The sequence below is a fragment of the Chenopodium quinoa genome, unplaced genomic scaffold, assembly GCF_001683475.1.
Source record: "Chenopodium quinoa cultivar QQ74 unplaced genomic scaffold, ASM168347v1, whole genome shotgun sequence".
NCBI classification, from domain to species: domain Eukaryota; kingdom Viridiplantae; phylum Streptophyta; class Magnoliopsida; order Caryophyllales; family Amaranthaceae; genus Chenopodium; species Chenopodium quinoa.
In genome coordinates, this window is record NW_018742651.1 from 3,711,929 (window position 1) to 3,731,902 (window position 19,974).

Here is a 19,974-nt window from a genome sequence, read left to right on the forward strand (position 1 = left end):
GGGAAGAATGCATACAAGGTTCAACCCCCAACGTGGATGAAGATACACCTTGTCTTCCACATCAGCTGTCTCAAGCCCTATCATCCATATCAAGAGGATAGCAACCGCAACACCAGCAATCGCGCCAACATCATAACAAGGACGAGGACCACAACAACAACAAAAAAATAATCTTTTATGTTTTTGCTTTGTAAGTCAACGAGGTCGTCGACAGCTTAAGTGGGGGAGGATATTAGAATCCGCCTCTTTCTCTATGTATACCCTCTTCTTTTCCTTGTATTTTCCTTATGTTTCACCTTATAAGTCTTTTCTTTTTGTTTTCTAGACCCTAGGAAGTATTATTGTGTTACTGTTGTTTCAGTGTTCACTTGTATTTCTCTATGCAATCAATATAAAGCTCTTTAAGGAGTGATTGGTTATTAAATCATAGCTCCTTACCCCATTGCTATTTCTTTAAGAATTGTGTGTTGTTTTAAGCCTTTATAGATATTGTGCTTACCTTGTTTTAAAGCATCCCCCACCAAACCAAGAAACCCCAAAAGACTTTTTCATCTTGTCGGTTCTGCTTGTACCCGCTTTGAAGCATCGGACGTCACAAGCCACGACTCCGCACTTGTTGCTAACGAGTGCTTCCTTGAGATACCCTTGGTCCGTGTTGCTGTGTGCTCACGAACCTCTTCTGCTCCAGGCTTGCGTCCTTGTCGCCAAAAGACAAGAGCGCGCCGCATGATCCGGTGTCAGAACACTCGAACCGTGACACAAAGGCAATGGAAGTTCAACATATTCTCATAATTGAAGCTAGAGATATTAAGTTCGTTAATTAATCTTCTCATTCGAAGCGTATTTCAGGTATCATTGAAGGTTGAAGGTTTAGGGCACTTGCATTATTTTTTGTTAATTCCAAGTTGAATTCGGCCCTTAAGAGCTAAAATAACCCCTAAAAACTTAATCGAATATTTTTCGACACATAAAACGATGAAAAAGTTACATAAGGCCGCAATTTACAATTTATAAGAACTTTTGGGCTGCAATTTGCAATTTAAATGGTTGCAATTTTCAAATTACTGACATTAAATGGCTGTAATTTGTAAATTTTCCTATGTAACATCTAATCATTGGTTTCCACTATCTTATTTCTCTTAATTATAGCATAAAGTCACCAATCATAATAACCTTTCGGGAATAGAGTGATGCACTTAAAAGAACGGAGGGAGATAATAGTTAAGTATGTTCAATATGATTAAAAAAGTTGTTTAGTATTCTATTTTCAATCTAATTGGGATAGAATTCTAGGATAAAATTGTTAGTTTAGAGTTTTGTTTTCAATAAAATTCCAAATTTCAGGGGCAAGTCTTGTATGTGGCCACACCATGCCACATGATGTGGCCACATTGATTTATAAGAGTAATTTTCATTTATATGTATGAATAACCTCATTTTTTCATAAGAGTAACCCCATGTAATCCATTAAAGTAACTCAAATTTATTATACGAGTAAAATCAAGTAATTTAGAAATAAGTAACCCCATTTGTTCATTTGAGTAACCCCTATTTTTTCGTTTTAAAAACGAAAGTATAATTCCACTAATTTAAGAAAGTAACCCCTTTTTCTCATTTAAGTACCATACATATGTTACAGTAATCCCATCTGATCTTCACCATAACCCTCTGTTACTTAATTAATTGCCTTATATGTGATTATGTGAAATAGTCACACCATGTGGCTAGCCACATATAAGAATTTGTGATCAACAGAGCTTTTTTGGTGTGGCAGGCCACACCGTGTGGCCTGCTGCCAAGTCAGTAAAAATAACGGATTCTGACGCGCATATAACGGGGTTACTGGTTTTGTCAGGATTACTTGTTTTTTTCAGGGGTTACTAGTATTTTTTTTTTAGGAATTACTTGTATCTTTTTTTTTCAGGGGTTACTTGTATTTTTTTTAGGAGTTACTTGTATTTTTTTTAAGGGGTTACTTGTATTTTTTTTAGGAATTACTTGTATTTTTTTAAGGGTTACTTGAATGGATTACTTATTCAAGGGTTACTTGCATTTTCAGCGGTTACTCTTTTTTTTTTTTTTCTTTTTTTTTTTTTTTTTTTTTTTTTGTAGTTACTTGTATTTTTTTTTTCAGGGGTTACTTGTATGGATTACTTATTCAAAGGTTACTTGTATTTTCAGGTGTTACTTAAATTTTTTTTTTCAGGGTTACTTGTATGGATTACTTATTCAAAGGTTACTTGTATTTTAAGGTGTTACTTGTATTTTTTTTTTTCAGGGGTTACTTGTATTTTTTTTTTTCAAGGGTTACTTATCTTTTTTTTTTTTTTCAGGGGTTACTTGTATGAGTTAATTCAAGGGTTACTTGTATGAGTTACTTATTTAAGGGTTACTTATTTGAGTTACTTCAAATGTTACTTGTATGAATTACTTATTCAATGGTGACTTGTTACTTATTCAAGGGTTGTTTATAGGCCCCATACCAAACCAGTAATACCCTACAAGTAACCCTTGACCAAAACCAGTAACACCCTACAAGTAACCCCTGACCAAAACTAGTAACACCCTACAAGTGACCCCTGACCAAAACTAGTAACACCCTACAAGTGACCCCTGACCAAACCAGTAACACCCTACAAGTAACCCTTAACCAAAACCAGTTACATTCTACAAGTAATCCCTGACCAAACCAATAACACCCTACAAGTAACCTAACCCTTGACCAAAACCAGTAACACCCTACAAGTAACCCCTGATCAAAACCAGTAACACCCTACAAGTAACCCCTGACCAAACCAGTAACACCCTACATGTAAACCCTGACCAAATCTGTAACACCCTACAAGTAACCCCTGACCAAACTAGTAACACCCTATAATTTTTGACGTAGAATGTTCGATCTAAGATTCCACGAAGAAAACGAGCTCAAATTTCTTTGGTTCTCATCGATTTCACTAGTTCAAATGTTGTTGATGATCTTAAGGATAATTAATCACAATTTTTTACAACAATTTGACACCCAATTTCTACAATTTCGGGCTTTAAATTGCAGCAATTTAGCAAAGAGGACAGAGAAAATGGGTAGAGTAGATATATGGTTGTTGGTGATGTGTGGTTTGACTTGAAGAAAAAGCTAAGAAAAGAGGAGAGAGAAAATGGGTGGAGTAGAGATATGGTTGTTGGTGATGTGTGATTTAGCTTGGAGAAGAAGCTAAGAAAAAAGGAGAGAGAAGAGTTGTAGTATTTAAAAATACAAATAAAAAATAAAAATTGTGGCTGGCCACACCGTGTGGCTAGCCACATATAAAAATTTGTGAAACTCTAAACCAACAATTTTATCCTAAAATTCTATCTTATGAAATCTATTTAAATCTATCCAACGTGGGACGACACTTGGCGGAAAATTGGAACGCCAAGTGTCGCTGCATCGTGACCTGGCTAAAAGTTTAGCTTTATATATTAGTTATATGATAGTACATATATAAGATAGACAAACCATACGAATGATGTACTCACTTGATCAGTCAAGTACTCTTAGACTCGTAGTATATATGGTAGTATTAGGGCCTATTCCCTTCAGATTATTTTCAGTTCGGTTTATTTCAGTTTTTAATTTCCTTCTCTCATAAAATATTCAATTCAGTTCAGTTCAGCTCCAATAATTTCAGATCAGTTCAGTAAATCAGAACAGGCCCTTAGTGTTTATTTCAGTTATCAAACATATCGGAAATAAAAATTCTTAATAATCAAAAAATTGTCAATATTTATTTGAAATTTCTTTCAAGGAAAAAACAATAAATTACTTCTCAATTAATAACCATACATACGCTCAAGTTTAACCTAACTTTATGTACATTAATTAGTTTTGTGCCCCGTGCGATGCCGGGATTGTTTATTAAATTTTAAGAAAATTTTTAATCTTTGTAAAATTTTAAAATATACATTGATACAAAGTTTTTTTAAAATTTTTTTTTAAAATTTTTTTAAAAAAAATTTTTGAAATGGTTTTTTAAAAGGTTTTTTCTGACATTTAAGAGGCATTTAAAAGGTTTTTTCTGACAAATTTTCCAATAATATATATCACAATCTAATATAATTTTATTACTACGTAGACCTATCAATCAGGGTTGAGTCATAAGTCATCGAATCGGGTCACTTCTGGTTACGAGCCAATAAATGTTTCAACCCTTGTCCAAAATTCTGGCCGGTCAACCCAACAGGATCTGAACAATTTTATTTTTTCATTTATTTTTTGCTAATTTTTTTTCTATTTAATCGAAACATTTTCACCAATATTATTATTAGTCATTACATGCCTACTAAAGTTTTTTTTTTAAACTTGTAGGGTGTTACTGGTTTTGGTCAAGGGTTAAGTTACTTGTAGGGTGTTACTGGTTTGGTCAGGGGTTACTTGTAGAATGTAACTGGTTTTGGTTAAGGGTTACTTGTAGGGTGTTACTGGTTTGGTCCAAGGGTCACTTGTAGGGTGTTACTAATTTTGGTCAGGGGTCACTTGTAGGGTGTTACTAGTTTTGGTCAGGGATTACTTGTAGGGTGTTACTGGTTTGGTCAGGGGTTACTTGTAGGGTGTTACTGATTTTGGTCAAGGGTTACTTGTAGGGTATTACTGGTTTGGTATGGGCCCTATAAACAACCCTTGAATAAGTAACAAGTCACCATTGAATAAGTAATTCATACAAGTAACATTTGAAGTAACTCAAATAAGTAACCCTTGAATAATTAACTCATACAAGTAACCCTTGAATTAACTCATACAAGTAACCCCTGAAAAAAAAAAAAAAAAAAAAAAAAAAAAAATTAGAAAAGTAACCCTTGAAAAAAAAAATACAAGTAACACCTTAAAATACAAGTAACCTTTGAATAAGTAATCCATACAAGTAACCCCTGAAAAAAAAATACAAGTAACACCTGAAAATACAAGTAACCTTTGAATAAGTAATCCATACAAGTAACCCCTGAAAAAAAAAATACAAGTAACTACAAAAAATAAAAATAAAAAAAAATAAAAAAAATAAAAAAAAAGAGAGAGAGAGAGAGTAACCCCTGAAAATACAAGTAACCATTGAATAAGTAATCCATACAAGTAACCCCTTAAAAAAAATACAACTCCTAAAAAAAATACAAGTAACCCCTTAAAAAAAATACAAATAACTCCTAAAAAAAATATAAGTAACCCCTGAAAAAAAAAAAGATACAAGTAACTCCTGAAAAAAAAAATACAAGTTACCCCTAAAAAAAACAAGTAATCCTGACAAAACCAGTAACCCCGTTATGCGCGTGAATAGTAACCCCGTTATATGCGCGTCAGAATCCGTTATTTTTACTGACTTGGCAGCAGGCCGCACGGTGTGGCCTGCCGCACCAAAAAAGCTCTGTTAGAGTTTTGTTTTCGATAAAATACCAATATTTCAGACGTACAAATTGAATTATAATTTTATTCAAAAAAAATTATTAGATTATAATTCTAAAAAATTATCATATAAATTTATTTTTTTGTATCATAATATTTTTTGGAACGAATGAAGTAGTTCAAAACGCAAATCATTCATTTATAATATGTACTAATCGGTTAAAATAACATATATATACTTCACAATCTAATAGAATTTTATTACTATATAGGCTTGTTAGGTCTGGTCATGAGTTAACTCGAACTATAAATTTATCTTAAAATTCAATAAACAACCCGAGCATCGCCGGGGTACAAAACTAGTATATATAAAACTAAACTTTATGCCAGATCACAAGACAACGACACTTGGCATTCCAATTTTTCGTCAAGTGTCGCACCACGTTGGATATACTTAGATAGACTTCATGAGATAAATTAATTAGTTTAGATTTCTATTTTCAATCAAATTTGAATAGAATTTTAGAATAAAATTATTAGTTGAGAGTTTTATTTTAGATAAAATACCAATATTTTATATGTATAAATTGAATTATAATTTTATTAAAAAAAAATAAGATTATAACTCTAAACAAAATACCAATATTTTTTTAGCCATTTACATGTCTACTACATAGTTTAAATCGTTACAAAAAGCACATCAATTCCTAACTAATTTTGTATTAGTGATATATTTTGAAATTTGACACATAGATTAAAAAATTATCTTAAATATAACAAAACAACCCGAGCATCGCACGGGGCACAATACTAGTATATATATATACACACACACACACACTAGGTTAATTCCCGTGCAATGCACGGTCATAATTAATTTTTTACAATAAATAAATATGGTGTTATTTCAACAATAATTTATCCAAAAATAATATATATATATATATATACACACACACTAGGTTTATTCCCGTGCAATGCACGGTCATAATTAAATTTTACAATAAATAAATATGGTGTTAATTCAACAATAATTTATCCAAAAAATTTATTTGTAACAAAATAACTTAATTTAAATGTAAAGATTATTGAATTGGATTGTATAAAAAAATATATAGTAATAGAAACTTAGAAGATTTAACGTTTGTATAAGAAAATTAAATTATTAGCTTAGGTAATTAGGTTAGTACCCATATACGAACTCATATACATTTGTCCTTTAATTTTTGACACACTTTGATCGGCATAATATGAAAATTTATTTGAGTTCATTTTACTTTAGGATAATTAGTATTCCGTAATCAACTTTTTAAATATATTTTAGTTTGCGGATAATTAGAACAATTATATTTAATTTTCCAATATATGTTATGTACGAAGTATACTATAACAAAATTATTTTGTTCTTATAAACGTTATGTATAGTTTTAAGATTAATACTCCGTAAAAAGTATACTACCAAAATGATTTTTCTTTAAAATTGATATTGATAATATTATAATAATCTTGGAAAACAATATATTCCAATACCTTATTTTTTTAAAAGCTATGTTAGTATTTTTGTAATAAAAAGTTTCCTAGTATATATAGAATATATGTAAAAATTTTAATTGAGTAATATTGGATTAAATATGTTGTCAAAATAGAAATGACTATTATTATAGGTTATAAAATATATAGATGTCATTAAAATATGGCCAAAAAAATTAAAAAGGAAAGGGAAAAAAAAGGCGGGAAAATTTTTAACCAGGAAATGACAAGTCATTCCTGGTTTCGCCTTTAGTATAAGTTATTGATTGGATTAAATATGTTGTCAAAATATAAATGACTATTATTATAGGTTATAAAATATATAGATGTCATTAAAATATGGCCAAAAAAATTAAAAAGGAAAGGGAAAAAAAAGGCGGGAAAATTTTTAACCAGGAAATGACAAGTGTCATTCCTGATTTCGCCTTTAATATAAGTTATTGATTGATATATATATATATATATATTTATATATAGCAGCAGAGTTCTTGACACCTTGCTGACACCAATGGTGCACCAAGGCGATAAGGCCTGTTCACATTTTCTGAATTGAGTTGAACTGATTGAAGCTGAGCTGAAATAAATATTTTATGAGAAAAGGAAATTAGGAGCTAAACTGGGCATACCCTAATGGATTAGAATTATGTTTTGGATGAGACGCCTTGGTATATTTGTTCAAAAAAAAAACAAGGTATACAGTTCTTAAATTAAGAAGTTATCTTTCCTAAAAAAAAAATTATCTAGCTCCTTTAATTTAGTACTTCGGTAATTTAGTACTCGGTAGTATGTAATAAAAAAAATAGGCACAAACGACAGAAAACGCAGCAACAGGAAGCCATATCACGGACCTCAGCTGCAGAGGCTAGAAATTTATTTTGGTGACTAAAAAGCCATAATTTAGACTTCAGAATTGATCAACAAATGCATGGAGCGCAATATCCACCTTCGTACACAAAATCTAGGCTCGAAAATACCTCTCAACGCCGGAACAGACCTCTAACCATAAAAAAGATGAGGAACTCAGATTTCCCACAGATAAAAATCAGGATAAAAATACAAGAAATTGCCTGTTGTAACATATTTTACTTGGATGAATTAGATGTTCCCATTCCTACTACTAACAACTAGCTATATATACATGGTGTGGGTCTCAGCTGTTGTATAGGTATGTACAGCGGGCCTATCATCCTATCTCTCCTCATGATTTGGCCAAAACTCCACTTATGCATCTCCTCCATACTTCAGTTTCATGGAGGCTCAGTTGCTATCCTCAACAGTCCATAGAGACTGCTCATTGATTCCAAGATTTCACGAATGGCTTTCCAGAAGGATCATGTATCGATGAAGGTTGATTCCCCAAGCTCATCCACCCCATGCTGGGATTCTTCAAGGTAGTGGACGCTTCACCACCACTCAAGTAGTTAAATGGAGATATTGTTTGAGGCAAAGTATTGCTTGTCATGGGTATTACACCAGCCAGTTCTTGTCCGTAATTCGTCGGTGGGATCATTTGTTCAGTAGAGTTCACAGGGTTGTATGGACCCTGTGAACGCATATTGCACTGTGAGAGTACACTATAGAGGCTCTGGTCGCTACTGCTAACACTTCCAAGACTTGGGGTAGGGAGGGTTGGAAAAACAGCAGCATCCGACGTGGACCAACCACCATGAGCTCTGTTTTCGGTAGGAAACCAATTATGATTTAACAATTCACCAGAACTCAATGGTGGAGGCTGAATTGGGTTTGAAAGACGGGGATTATTCCAGTCTCTCACATTCAGGGATGAAAAATTTTCTGGCGCTGGGATAGCATACCTACTGTTGTCCGAGTAAATGCTATTTTGAATGTTCTCATGCATATATAGCTCACTCTGTGCTTTCTGTCTATGATGATCCAATGCAAATGGTGGCGGCAAATGCATATGGCTCGGGAACTGAACAGCAGGCTCCATGACAATATTAGTTGGACGAAACTCAGAGACAGTCTTTTTTTGCTCCTCATGAAAATTCTCACGCTTAATTAGAGAATGCAGCAGCTCATTTCTATCCCTATTTTGATAAGGATTGAAGAAAGGCATATGACTTGTATGCCTGTTCAAGAGGTCCTTTGTTGTGTCATCTTCAGGCAATGCAGACTCCAGATCAATCAAATGGGCTGTCTGTCCTGCAACTACTTCTGGATGCCTAAGACAGAGTCCACCAGAACTAGCATGCAAAGTAGTGAGTCCACCAGAACTAGCATGCAAAGTAGTGAGTCCACTAGAATTAGCATGCAAAGTAGTGAGTCCACCAGAACTAGCATGCAAAGTAGTGAGTCCACCAGAACTAGCATGTAAAGTAGTTGGATGAGCATGATAAGATTCAGGCAATCCGATTGAAGACCACATATTCTTGAGTGATGAGCCAGGGATTTCCCCAGGATTTGAACCAGTAGCAGAATTGTTATGAGTGTCAAGGTGTGATATGGTGAAAGGTGCTTCAGATGGCTGAGCAACATGCTGGTCAGGCATGGAGCGCGTGTCATTTGTTCCAGAAGTAACAGGATTATTTTCTGCATTCAAATCCATAGGAGTATAGTCCGCATTGTTGTTTAAAGGAGAATCTTCCAATGATGATTTATTCTCTACTGAAGACGGACCAAAACACTCATTGGCTTTTAAAGTGGGATTCAGCAAAGATTGATTCTTCATGCGGGATGGATCAAGGTCCTCGTTGACATTTGAAGGATGCCGCTGCAAAGGTTTATCCTCCATAGAGACGGATGGATCAAACTGTTTATTGACATTTAGAGGAGGATTCTGCAATGATTGAGCCTCCATGGAAGCAGATGGATCACAATGTTCATTAACATTTATAGGAGGATTCTGCATTGATTTAGTCTCCGCAGAAGATGGATCAATCTCTTCTTTAACATCTAGAGGGGGCTTCCGCAATGATTGAGTCTCCAAAGAAGAGGAAGGATCAGTCTCTTCTTTAAAGTTTAGAGGAGGATTCTGCAACGATTGAGTGTCCATGGAAGAGGATGGATCAAACTCTTCGTTGACATTTGAAGGAGGATTATGCAATGGAGACCCATTCTTTATAGAGCATGGATTAGAGGCCTCATTGTTATCATCTGACATAGAATCCTGAGTCGCTGACTCATCATGTTGGTGGTCCTCTGAAGTCTCTTGAAAAGTTTTCCCATCCTCATCTTGAGCAGGATCCTCATCATAAGGATTAACCAAATTCTCATCCTGATTCGATAATACATGGGCCAGATGTTAAAAAGATGTGAAAGCCAAAAACCACAAATATAACAATCAGGAGCAAACAGTGGAGAGTAGACCAAAGTAAACCCCAAATAAAGATGCAAAATAATGGAAACGAACCTTAGATTGTACTCCCAGCTTCTCTTTCATTTCTAGCCATAAAGAATCCATGATTTTACGCTTCTCTAGTTGCCTATTTCTCCAGCTTTGTAAAGCAGTTGGAAGATCTTTATTTGCCAGATTTAACCTAGATAGGAAAGATTGTCGGAATTTGGTTTGATTTTACAATAAAGCAGCAGAGTAGGACAGATAATACAGCAACATACCAGTACTCATGGATTCGTTTCTGCTCTTCTTCCACAAACATCTCATATGGTTTTACATTGGAACTATCAAGGCCACCCAGCAAACGGTTAAGAGCCTTGGATTGAATACTCGCACCAGACTGCCTCATACTCTTAACAAGTTCATGCTGCTTCTTGCTAATCTGAAAGACAAACAATGACAGTTGTTCAACCCCCTGATAATAAAATACATGTACATATCTTAAGAGCCTAGATGAATATGATGCTACGATCATACAGCAGTTGCAAAAGGGTAACACCTACACCTGACTTGAACAACAACAAGAAAACTAAGCATCGAGGAACAAATTCTATCCAAAGAGAAGAGAGAACTTGTTAAGATATGAAGCATGACTCAACAGTTCAGTAGAGAAAAGAGAAATAAGTAAGATGAAGAAAAGGGTCAATTGTAATGGATGCTACGAAGGATCAAATAGTAAGTAGAATTCTCTTGTAAATTCACAAACAATAGTAAATAAATATTTGACTTTTCTCCTAGCCATTTGCTATTTGAGTTTACATGTTATTAGCACATAGTCTATAGGCTATAGCTCACAAGATGTACAGGTTGTTAACCTTTGTAGATGTTTCCTGATCATGTTGTTTATCACATAAGCCTGTTATATAAATGCCTTAACAGTTACCAACGCTCACAGCATGCAATGTTTTACCATATAAGGCAGAAAATAAATATAAAAGAGACCTGTTCAGCAGAACAATGAAGTCACAATCTAACATAACATATGAAATTTGCAGAAATGACAGAGTTTTACCTTCACATAAGACATATATTTGGCACCATCATTGGGGATCAAATTGGGCTTTTGCGATTTTTCTGCTTTCTTAGGTTTTGACAAAACATTAAGAGGCACCATCATCTTCTCATGTTTGTCCTTCATAAGGTCCTGAGTGCGCATCCTGTAATACAAGCAATCTAATTGTAATTCCTCAACATCAAAAAGAAGCAAACTATTGATGAGATCATTGACAATGTGACAGGTGCTTGCGCATGGACATAAACAAGGCGAAGACAATAAAGAAGGAAGAGGGGAGAGAACATGTCAACCCACTTTCACTCAATGTCTTACATGCAAAACAAAAAACAGCCCATCTCCCTGACAAAATCCAACAAGATCTGACTTAGTTCACTTCACCTTAAAAAAATAAAAAACCGCTAAAAATAAGTTCAGTTCAGTGAAAATAAGTTCAGTTCAGTGAAAATAAGTTCAATACAATAAAAATAAGTTCAATTCAATAAAATAATTTTTGTTCAGTAAAAATCAGCAACTTTAAAGAAGAAATATAACGGAAAATCAGGAACATTTCAACAGGAACATTAGGTGTAATGCTTCAAACATGTCTGCAATGTAGAACATGCGAAATTAGGTGTAATGATGCAAGGGTAGATAAAAAAATTGCAACAGGAACATTTCAGCATCTGTAAATATTTTTAAAAAGAAATGAACTGACCCCAACAGAGACTAAAAGAAAATATGCAAAACCATTAGAACCCTTTATCCAAAATAAGCAAAATTATTATTTACTTAAATTATAACTCATAGCTAGTATTATTATTTACTAAGATGATAGATCAATATTTAAACGTTGATTGATTGACAAATTTAGGTCAATGATTTTTTTTCTCCTAATTTAATTTTTAAACAATAATTTATGAGATCATTAAATCTAAAATGCACTAACCCTAAAGTGTTCAATGAAAATTAAATGAGGATATTCAAGTAATTTTAGGGAACACCACCGCCCCCCCCCCCTCCGGCTTATACTTCCTCCATTCCCTTAATAAAGCAACAAATACTATTTTAGGATATTTCACAAAAATTGCAACATTTCCTTCTTTGCATATGTTTTTTCTTTACCTCTCTCCTCATCACATGGGTTTATAATAGTTTTCTCTATCTCTCTCATCATCTTAAAAATCGTGCCTACACCCCTTGTTGCAGTATTAAGGGAATGAAGTATACTGGAGATTATATGAGCCTCACGAATTTCTCAAGGTTTTCACATACCCAAAGCATTTTTCTAAGTCGATCCAACCATTCACTAATAAATCCTTTTAAGTTTTAACATAGTTCCAAATAGTTTGTTCTCCTTTTAATGCTATGCCCTTCAATATTTGTGAATTTCAACTATGTAATGAGTGGATTTCTCCAGATAAACACGCTGAATCAAGTTAGATTCTCGTATTTTTATTGAATTTAAAGTGTGGGGCCTATAGACTGCTAAACCACACAAGCTATACAGAACAGAGGGGGGTATGGTATAGCTCTACTTATTGCTCTTCACTACCTTCTGGCTTACTGCATAGTGCATACTTTCATAATTAACTAATATAACTGTCATGCACTAGCCTCAACCAATCCCACCAGCATGATCAACAACCACTATCCACCATGCATATTGTTTACCCCTAACAGAATTTAGAACTACAAATTTCCACATTCAGGTCTCCCTATTTAAATCAAGAGGTGAAGAAATGGTTCATATATAGTATAGTATGAGTATTTTTGGAAAAGATATCTTTCACATTGCACCCCTCTAACTCTAGTCTTATAGTGCCAGCATCTTATATTGCAAAGATGCTTAATGAGTCAATGATGAGCTTCTTACACAGATGAGTGGGAAAAAAAAAACAAAAAAACAAAAAATAATTCAATTGTAATAGAATATAAAACTCCAAGTGGGCAATCAGGGACCTTATTCAGATAACCAAATCACCCTTGACTGATATATTATGCATAGGCTTGGAATGAGAGTCTTTGTCAAGACTCGAGATATTACTTTAGGTATACCAGGACTTCATGGAATTTGTAAAGAGATAAAAATTGAAAACTTATGTAGAAGCATACACATAACAGACTGTCAAGGGGTGACTCTTTAGATGTGAAAGGGTACTTAGAGATTAAAGTTAGTTATAAGTTAAAAGATAGTTGGGAGAATATAAAAAAGAAAGCATTGAACAGCTGTTAAACATATAAAAACTAGAATACACCAATGCTAATGCATGGGATATATGTATGTTTAGGAAAAAAGGTAGTATAAGTGGAAGTTATAGATTTATTTTTTTTTTTCTTTTTTGAAAGGAAGTTATGGTTTTTTTTTTTTTTTTAGTTAATTATTTGGAATTTTGGAGTTGCAGGAGTTATTTTCCTTATTTGTAAGTTATGAAAAAAAACAGTGCATGAGAATTGAGGTATGGGGGTTTGAAGTGTTGTGGTTCAGTGTTGAAAAATGATTCTTAATTATATATAAGGTCAAAAATGAAAGCAAATAGCAAGTAGCATGACATTAACTATAGTCTAATTCAGTACAGAAGATAATGGGAAGCAAACTGATGATAAAGCAGAACTATAAGCTTACCTCTTCTGCATTTCAGCATCTCTAATGACAGACAACTTTTGATTGTCACTATAATATATTTTCTCATCTGCAATTGAAGACCGAGATTCAGACATAGCAGCAACGTTCTCATCAGCTTTGTGAAATTTGTGTCCGTTCACATCAGACAGAATGCCCTGCTCATACCTTCGTGGTCTGTTCAGGAAACAAAAATACATATACTCAGACCAACCAGCAACATAATAGGAGTCTAGGGGAAATAAAATGAGTTCATTAATTCACATAAGATGATTCTTATTCTTCATAAGCTGCACATATGGTTCTGTATTGTCCAAGGAGGAATAACAGTTTGTTCAGTTCAGCTTATTTCAAGTCCTTGATACTTTTTTCAGAGCAAACCAAATAAATATAGATCAGATCAGATGAGATAACATCAAAGTTCATATCAGATTGCCTTACAAAAATCACAGGTTCATGTATCAACATTGATCCCATTGTTGCTGCTTTTTTTTCCATTTTTTTTTGGGGGGGGGGGGGGGGGGTCATTACATTGTTACTGTTTCATTACTGTTACAATAAAGATTACTATTGTAATTGTTATGGATTTACAGAAATAGAAATTTGACGTTCAATAAGATATGATGTATGTAAGCTGATACATTCGATTGTTCATTTTTACTCTCTCTGCTCTCCAATGATCTTCCTATGATACATTTCTCCACATTGATTTCCTACTTTTGCTCTAACTCACATGAAAAAACTCTATCCTGACCAAAATGTGAAAATAAAAAAGGGACTCACTCACCACTCCCTCCTTTCTTTATCAGCAGAGAATAGGAGGTAGTAGTAGTAAAAACATTTTGCACTAACATAATAAGATATGCTAAAACTACTGGTACAAGTTATGTTGCTCAAATCCTTCCCGTAAAAAGCTAGACATATCCATGTCAAACACCACATTCAAGTCTGATACTTTTAACAAATCCAATAAACATATTTTTATACTAATTTTCTTTGCTAATATATTTGTGAGTAGTAACAGTAGTGGTGGTACTTAGCAGTGTTTTCATCAAGCACTGATTACAAAATCAATAATAACATCAAACAATGATAATATTAACAGTTATCATTATCATAATCTTTAAATTTCAGATAAAATTTAGACAAGTCAGCTTGGATACAATATAGCACATCAAATGATAACTCGCAAAAGCCTGTCAAGTTAATTTGTGCATATGTATTAATCGCACATTTTAAAACAAGTTCCTAACAAGAACTCATAGCAGAACATAGTATGATAACACAACTTCTAAGAAAAATTTCAATATTCAATCGCAACAAATAAGCAGATTGCACAACTTTAGCACATACAACAAGCTAGTATCTAAGAGCCACAGAGAAGTATAAATGCATAAAAAACATTCAGGAAAAAAAAAATCACGGGATTTTAAAAAAAAAAAACTCACAAATCAAAATTCATGAACCAAATTAGCCAATTTAACCACTGATAACAGAAATCACTCGCCACATTGACTCTTTCCATAGTTTCGAAATATCAAGAATGGTTCCAGGCCCTTAACTACAGATCTCTAAACAAATACATCTATTTTACCACATTAACTCATTCTCCATGATTTATTGACACAACTTTCACCTCATAGGATCACATCCCACAAGATTCCAGGGCAGTTATAACAAAGGATGATGCACAAGAATGACCGGTTGTCTCCACAGAATTTCAACAAACTGACTATAAATCCAACAATTCAGGCAGTATGAAACTGGAAAAGGATGAAAATATCAACAAAACCCAATCTACTCCATATCAAATTAGCAGACAGCTGAGCTCTAAACAAAACATCAAACATCACGCAGCTCCAATATAACTTTTTGCTCAATTTCCAACCAAATCAGCAAACTTTTGACTAAAAAAACATCCAAACTTAGCTGGACAAACCCAGTCTCAGCCCACTCAAGCACAATAGACAATATATTTCAAGAAAAGAGAAACAAATGATGCTATGGCAGCTAATGTTTCATGGAATTTAAAGCATCATGTATAATGGCCCTAGTCACAAGGGATACCTAAGAGAATACTTCCATCATAAGCCATTATCTTGGGTAAACTAGATCCATTTCACACCCTAGGAAAATGTCCTTGAACACCATCAATGATATACTAAACAATCTTCTTCTGAATATATGTTGTATCTAACAGTCTAACCTACTAATTCATTGTAAACTTATCAAGCACCTAGACCAATAGATCACTGTATAATAAACCCTGTTCTATTAACTCAAATATTATTAAAAAAAAAAAAAAAAAAAAAAAAAAAAAAAAAAAAAAAAAAGATACTAGACGAAGGCAGGGCACATGAGCATTATGTAACCTAGGCAAAAGAATGCATAATCCATCACCCATCCAGCCCATTAGAGACTAGACATATCAGCAATGAATAAAGGATCCAAAGAGGGATTCAAATATAATTCCCTTAGGGTCGGTCATATGATAAGAGAACGATACAGAGTGAAATATCAATTATAAACCCCAAAAACACCAAACTTTCAACCTAATATCTCTAGAATAGTCAAATGGCTCACAATCATAAAAGATATGGGCAACACATGATCATAGCACAGCCTTACCACCTATTTATTCAGGCTCCTATACTAATGTCAAACATAGATACAAGTCCAAGAATCGAAATTCATTATTTTATGAAATTTATCACAGATTTTAGACCAAAATGAAATGTCTGGCATCCATATCCATGTTAAAGTGTCAAAGATCCACCACGAAACACAATGTCTAAGTAAAATAGCATACGGTAACCCCTAGAAAGTAACTATCTTCACATTATTAATGGAAAAAAATAAGGGTAATTAGCAATCAGATCTCCCAAATCAAAATTGAAACCAGTAAAACCTCTTAGAATACATTATTTTTGGGCTACAGGAGAGTCAAGACTGCTTTGATAGCCCAAACAGATAGAACAACCAACCTAGAGATTATCTGTTGAATTTCAGCTTCAGGATCCTTTGAGCTTGCACATCTCTGCTTCATGTGTTGCAAATTCCTTATCATGCTGCCATAAATTGGAAAACAATCTATAAATCACAATCACTAACATGCAAAACTTTTGAAGAGAAAGAAAACAAGAAAGTATATTAGGGAAATACTTGTCATGATATTGTTGCAGCTCGGAATAATATGCTTTTTTATTAGTCTTAAAGGACTTCTCATGTTGAAGAATTGTATCAGGGTGAAGATCACCAGAGCAAAGTGAGGTACCCCTGCATAAATTAAATTGCATAAATTCCTCTATAGCCAAATAATAATGTGAAGTATTAACAATAATAACAAAAAAAAAAAAAAAAAAACTCAACAATAGCAACACCCCAATATGGAAGCACATAAGGGCTTAGGAAAGTCCTACATAGTTTTGACCCATGAAGCCAAGACAATCAGAAAAAGCAGTCCACTGAAGACCGCATGTAAACTATTTCAAACAAGAAATAGTCCGACAATGAAAGGCAACCTATTCCTGAAAAACCTCACATAAAGAGCTCACTTGTTATAGATTGAAACACAAAAGCAATTACTTTTAGTGGAAGCCTAGTTAGTCTGGTTAGTCTTTTCAATGTATAAAAAGGCTCAAGGCGCAATGAGGCGATGAAGGTCCTGCAGCGCCTCAACAACAATAAAGCCTTAATCTCAAAATGATTTGGGGTCGACTAACATGAATCGTCATAAGGCGTACAATATAAAACAATTAAAGAAATTTTGCCTATGTGCGCCTTAAGTGCGTCTCTTTGAATGCGCCTCGCCTAGAGCAAAAAAGGCACTCTACCCTAATCGCCCAGCACCTAAGCACGCCTTTTTATAAGCTGAGTCTTTTGTTCAATTTTCCTTTCCCCTTATAATTTTGCCCATTTCAGGAATTCCTGCCCCCCTTTGTGACTTGGATTACTTAAAACTTGATTATGTCTGCACAACATCGCAGCTCACTACCGTCGGCTTGCCACTGCCAACTTAGTGGCCCCCACCTCAATCTCATCACACCAAGACCACCAACCTCTACCAGTTCCTACCTCTCTCACAGCTCAAAAATATTGTATCTATTAGCTCCAAAACTCATCAAGTCACCACCTTGCTCATGACCACAACCAACCGCCACCAAAATAGAAAATATGGAAACTTGGCCGTAACAAAGGCGAGCAACTTTGAGGTTTTGGATCTACAAATCCGACATTATGCTTGTAATTGTCGGTTGGAGCTCAAGGTTCTTGGAATATCCTCATGCCAGCTAAATTGTTCCTGTGATGTTTGGGAAGCTTGGGACATGGTCATGATCAATGGCATGCGGTGTGCTCAAGGAGGAGATGCAATGGTGAGAAGTTTCAAGGTAGAAGAAGACACGGGTTGGAAAATGTTTGTATGTGCCCAAACAAATCAAGAACTTTGGAGCTTTGTTTCTTTCCTTTCAATTTCTCTCTATCAATTCCCTTCCTTTCCCTATTGATTAACCAAACAACCCTCTTTTCAATCGGAATTTCTTTCCTAGCACATTCATCTAAATTTATCTTTCAATGTCCTAAAAGATGAACTCAAATAGGCTCCAACAAGACACAAGGTGATCAATGATAGCTAATTGTGCAAGGCAAGAACAGCAACAACAAGCAAGCAAGCAAGCAACAACCATAATCTCACCATTTTTTTAAAGGGTTCCCAAAACAGAAGTTGTCACCGGAAAGCAAAGATTGCACAACTTTATCAGCTTCAACTCCGGGAGGAAGAAATTGCATAAGGACATTTCTCTCTTTTTCTGTTAAAACAGATTGCCAAACCTGCAATTTCGACAACATAATCAACACACACCGAAAACCACAAAGAACAACCTATAAAATAACAATCATTACTAATCTGAAAAGGAAATTTCCCTTACAGATCCTAGTAATCCCAATCTGCCTAAACAAACAGCCCGAAAAGACAACTTTTAACAATTAGTAACAACAATCACCTCATAAGATAGAACTTCAGCCAAATCATTCAACTCAAACACATCCTTCGGAACGACGACGACATCGGCCAACTTAGTATTACTACAAGGCGCAGAAGGATTAAAAGGGCTCAAATGCCTCCAAGAAATCCCAATTTGATCCTCTTTGGCAACAACCCTCTTCCCATTATCATCCCATTTAAGGGATACATGAGTGTTAAAATTAAAATCATATTTAGGCGATCTCAAATCCCTCTTTTTTGCCCTATTATACTGTTCCTGAACCCCATAACCAAACGCAGTATTAGTAGAACTCAATCGTCTTTTCCGTTGATCAGCCGCCATTGCCACCAATTCTAAAACATTCCACAGTGTAGCATTTCACACCAAAATTTCGATATTTTCTGTACAAAAATTGAAATTCAAAAACCTAATTACAAAATTATAGAATACCCAGAAATAATAAATCACAAAATAAAACAATAATTAAAAGATTTACGAGGAAGAACTTACAAAGAAATCGAATGGAAATAGGTTAAGCCGATGATAATTGAAGATGAGATGAGTTGCGGAAGAGAGAGAAGGGGAATTAGGGTTTGAGAAAGGCAGACATGGAGGAGGTGTTAAGGGAAAAGATGAGAGGATTGGACATTGAGTTGAGGTTCAGGATCGAGAGAAGCACATCCACTGTAATTTTCACACAAAAAAAAAAAAAAAAAAAAAAAAAAAAAAAAAAAAAAAACCAATACTCCATACTTTAGTTTTTCCATCACGGCCCCGTTCTTTAGATCTACTCTGCTCTGCTTTGCTCAAAAAAATATGTTCTCCTTTCAAATAATAATTAATATTATATTGATGATAATAACTTATTATTTTGAATATGTATAATACTTATTAATATTAAAAATAATTTTAATAATTATTTATTAATTATAATAATAATTAATTATATTAATTATTAATAATATTATTAATAATTCAAACTATTAAGAATTAATATTTAATAGTATTATTAATTAATAATTTCTAATAATTATAACAATTCTTTCAAAAAATAATAATAATAATAATAACAAAATCTTTTTATAAACATTTGATATTAGAATCACAATGTGTAGAAAC

At 33.9% G+C, this 19,974-nt stretch overlaps 1 protein-coding gene across 2 annotated transcripts; it reads right to left on the minus strand.

Moving 5' to 3' along the window:
• Nucleotides 1–7,718: 7,718 nt before the first annotated feature.
• On the minus strand, nt 7,719–19,680 carry LOC110722136. 2 transcript variants are annotated; one of them, XM_021901390.1, is made up of 10 exons: nt 19,366–19,680; nt 18,874–19,256; nt 18,564–18,700; nt 17,033–17,146; nt 16,855–16,938; nt 13,874–14,047; nt 11,269–11,413; nt 10,478–10,638; nt 10,272–10,398; nt 7,719–10,136 (listed from the first exon to the last, which is right to left on the minus strand). In XM_021901390.1, the coding sequence occupies exons 2-10, from the start codon at nt 19,195–19,197 to the stop codon at nt 8,193–8,195; spliced, it is 3,210 nt and encodes a 1,069-aa protein (XP_021757082.1). In that variant the 5' UTR covers nt 19,198–19,256; nt 19,366–19,680; the 3' UTR covers nt 7,719–8,192. The 2 variants fall into 2 exon arrangements, with proteins under 2 accessions (XP_021757082.1, XP_021757084.1); XM_021901392.1 differs by having other exon boundaries at nt 18,874–19,282.
• Nucleotides 19,681–19,974: the final 294 nt, after the last annotated feature.

Excerpts from the sequence above, each read along its gene's own strand:
- LOC110722136 (XM_021901390.1), bottom strand. The coding sequence starts at position 19,197 with ATGGCGGCTGATCAACGGAAAAGACGATTGAGTTCTACTAATACTGCG. Across the intron at positions 16,939-17,032 it reads CTGCAACAATATCATGACAA|CATGATAAGGAATTTGCAAC; the intron begins GTATTTCCCTAA and ends AATTTATGGCAG. Across the intron at positions 14,048-16,854 it reads ATTCAACAGATAATCTCTAG|ACCACGAAGGTATGAGCAGG; the intron begins GTTGGTTGTTCT and ends TTTCCTGAACAG.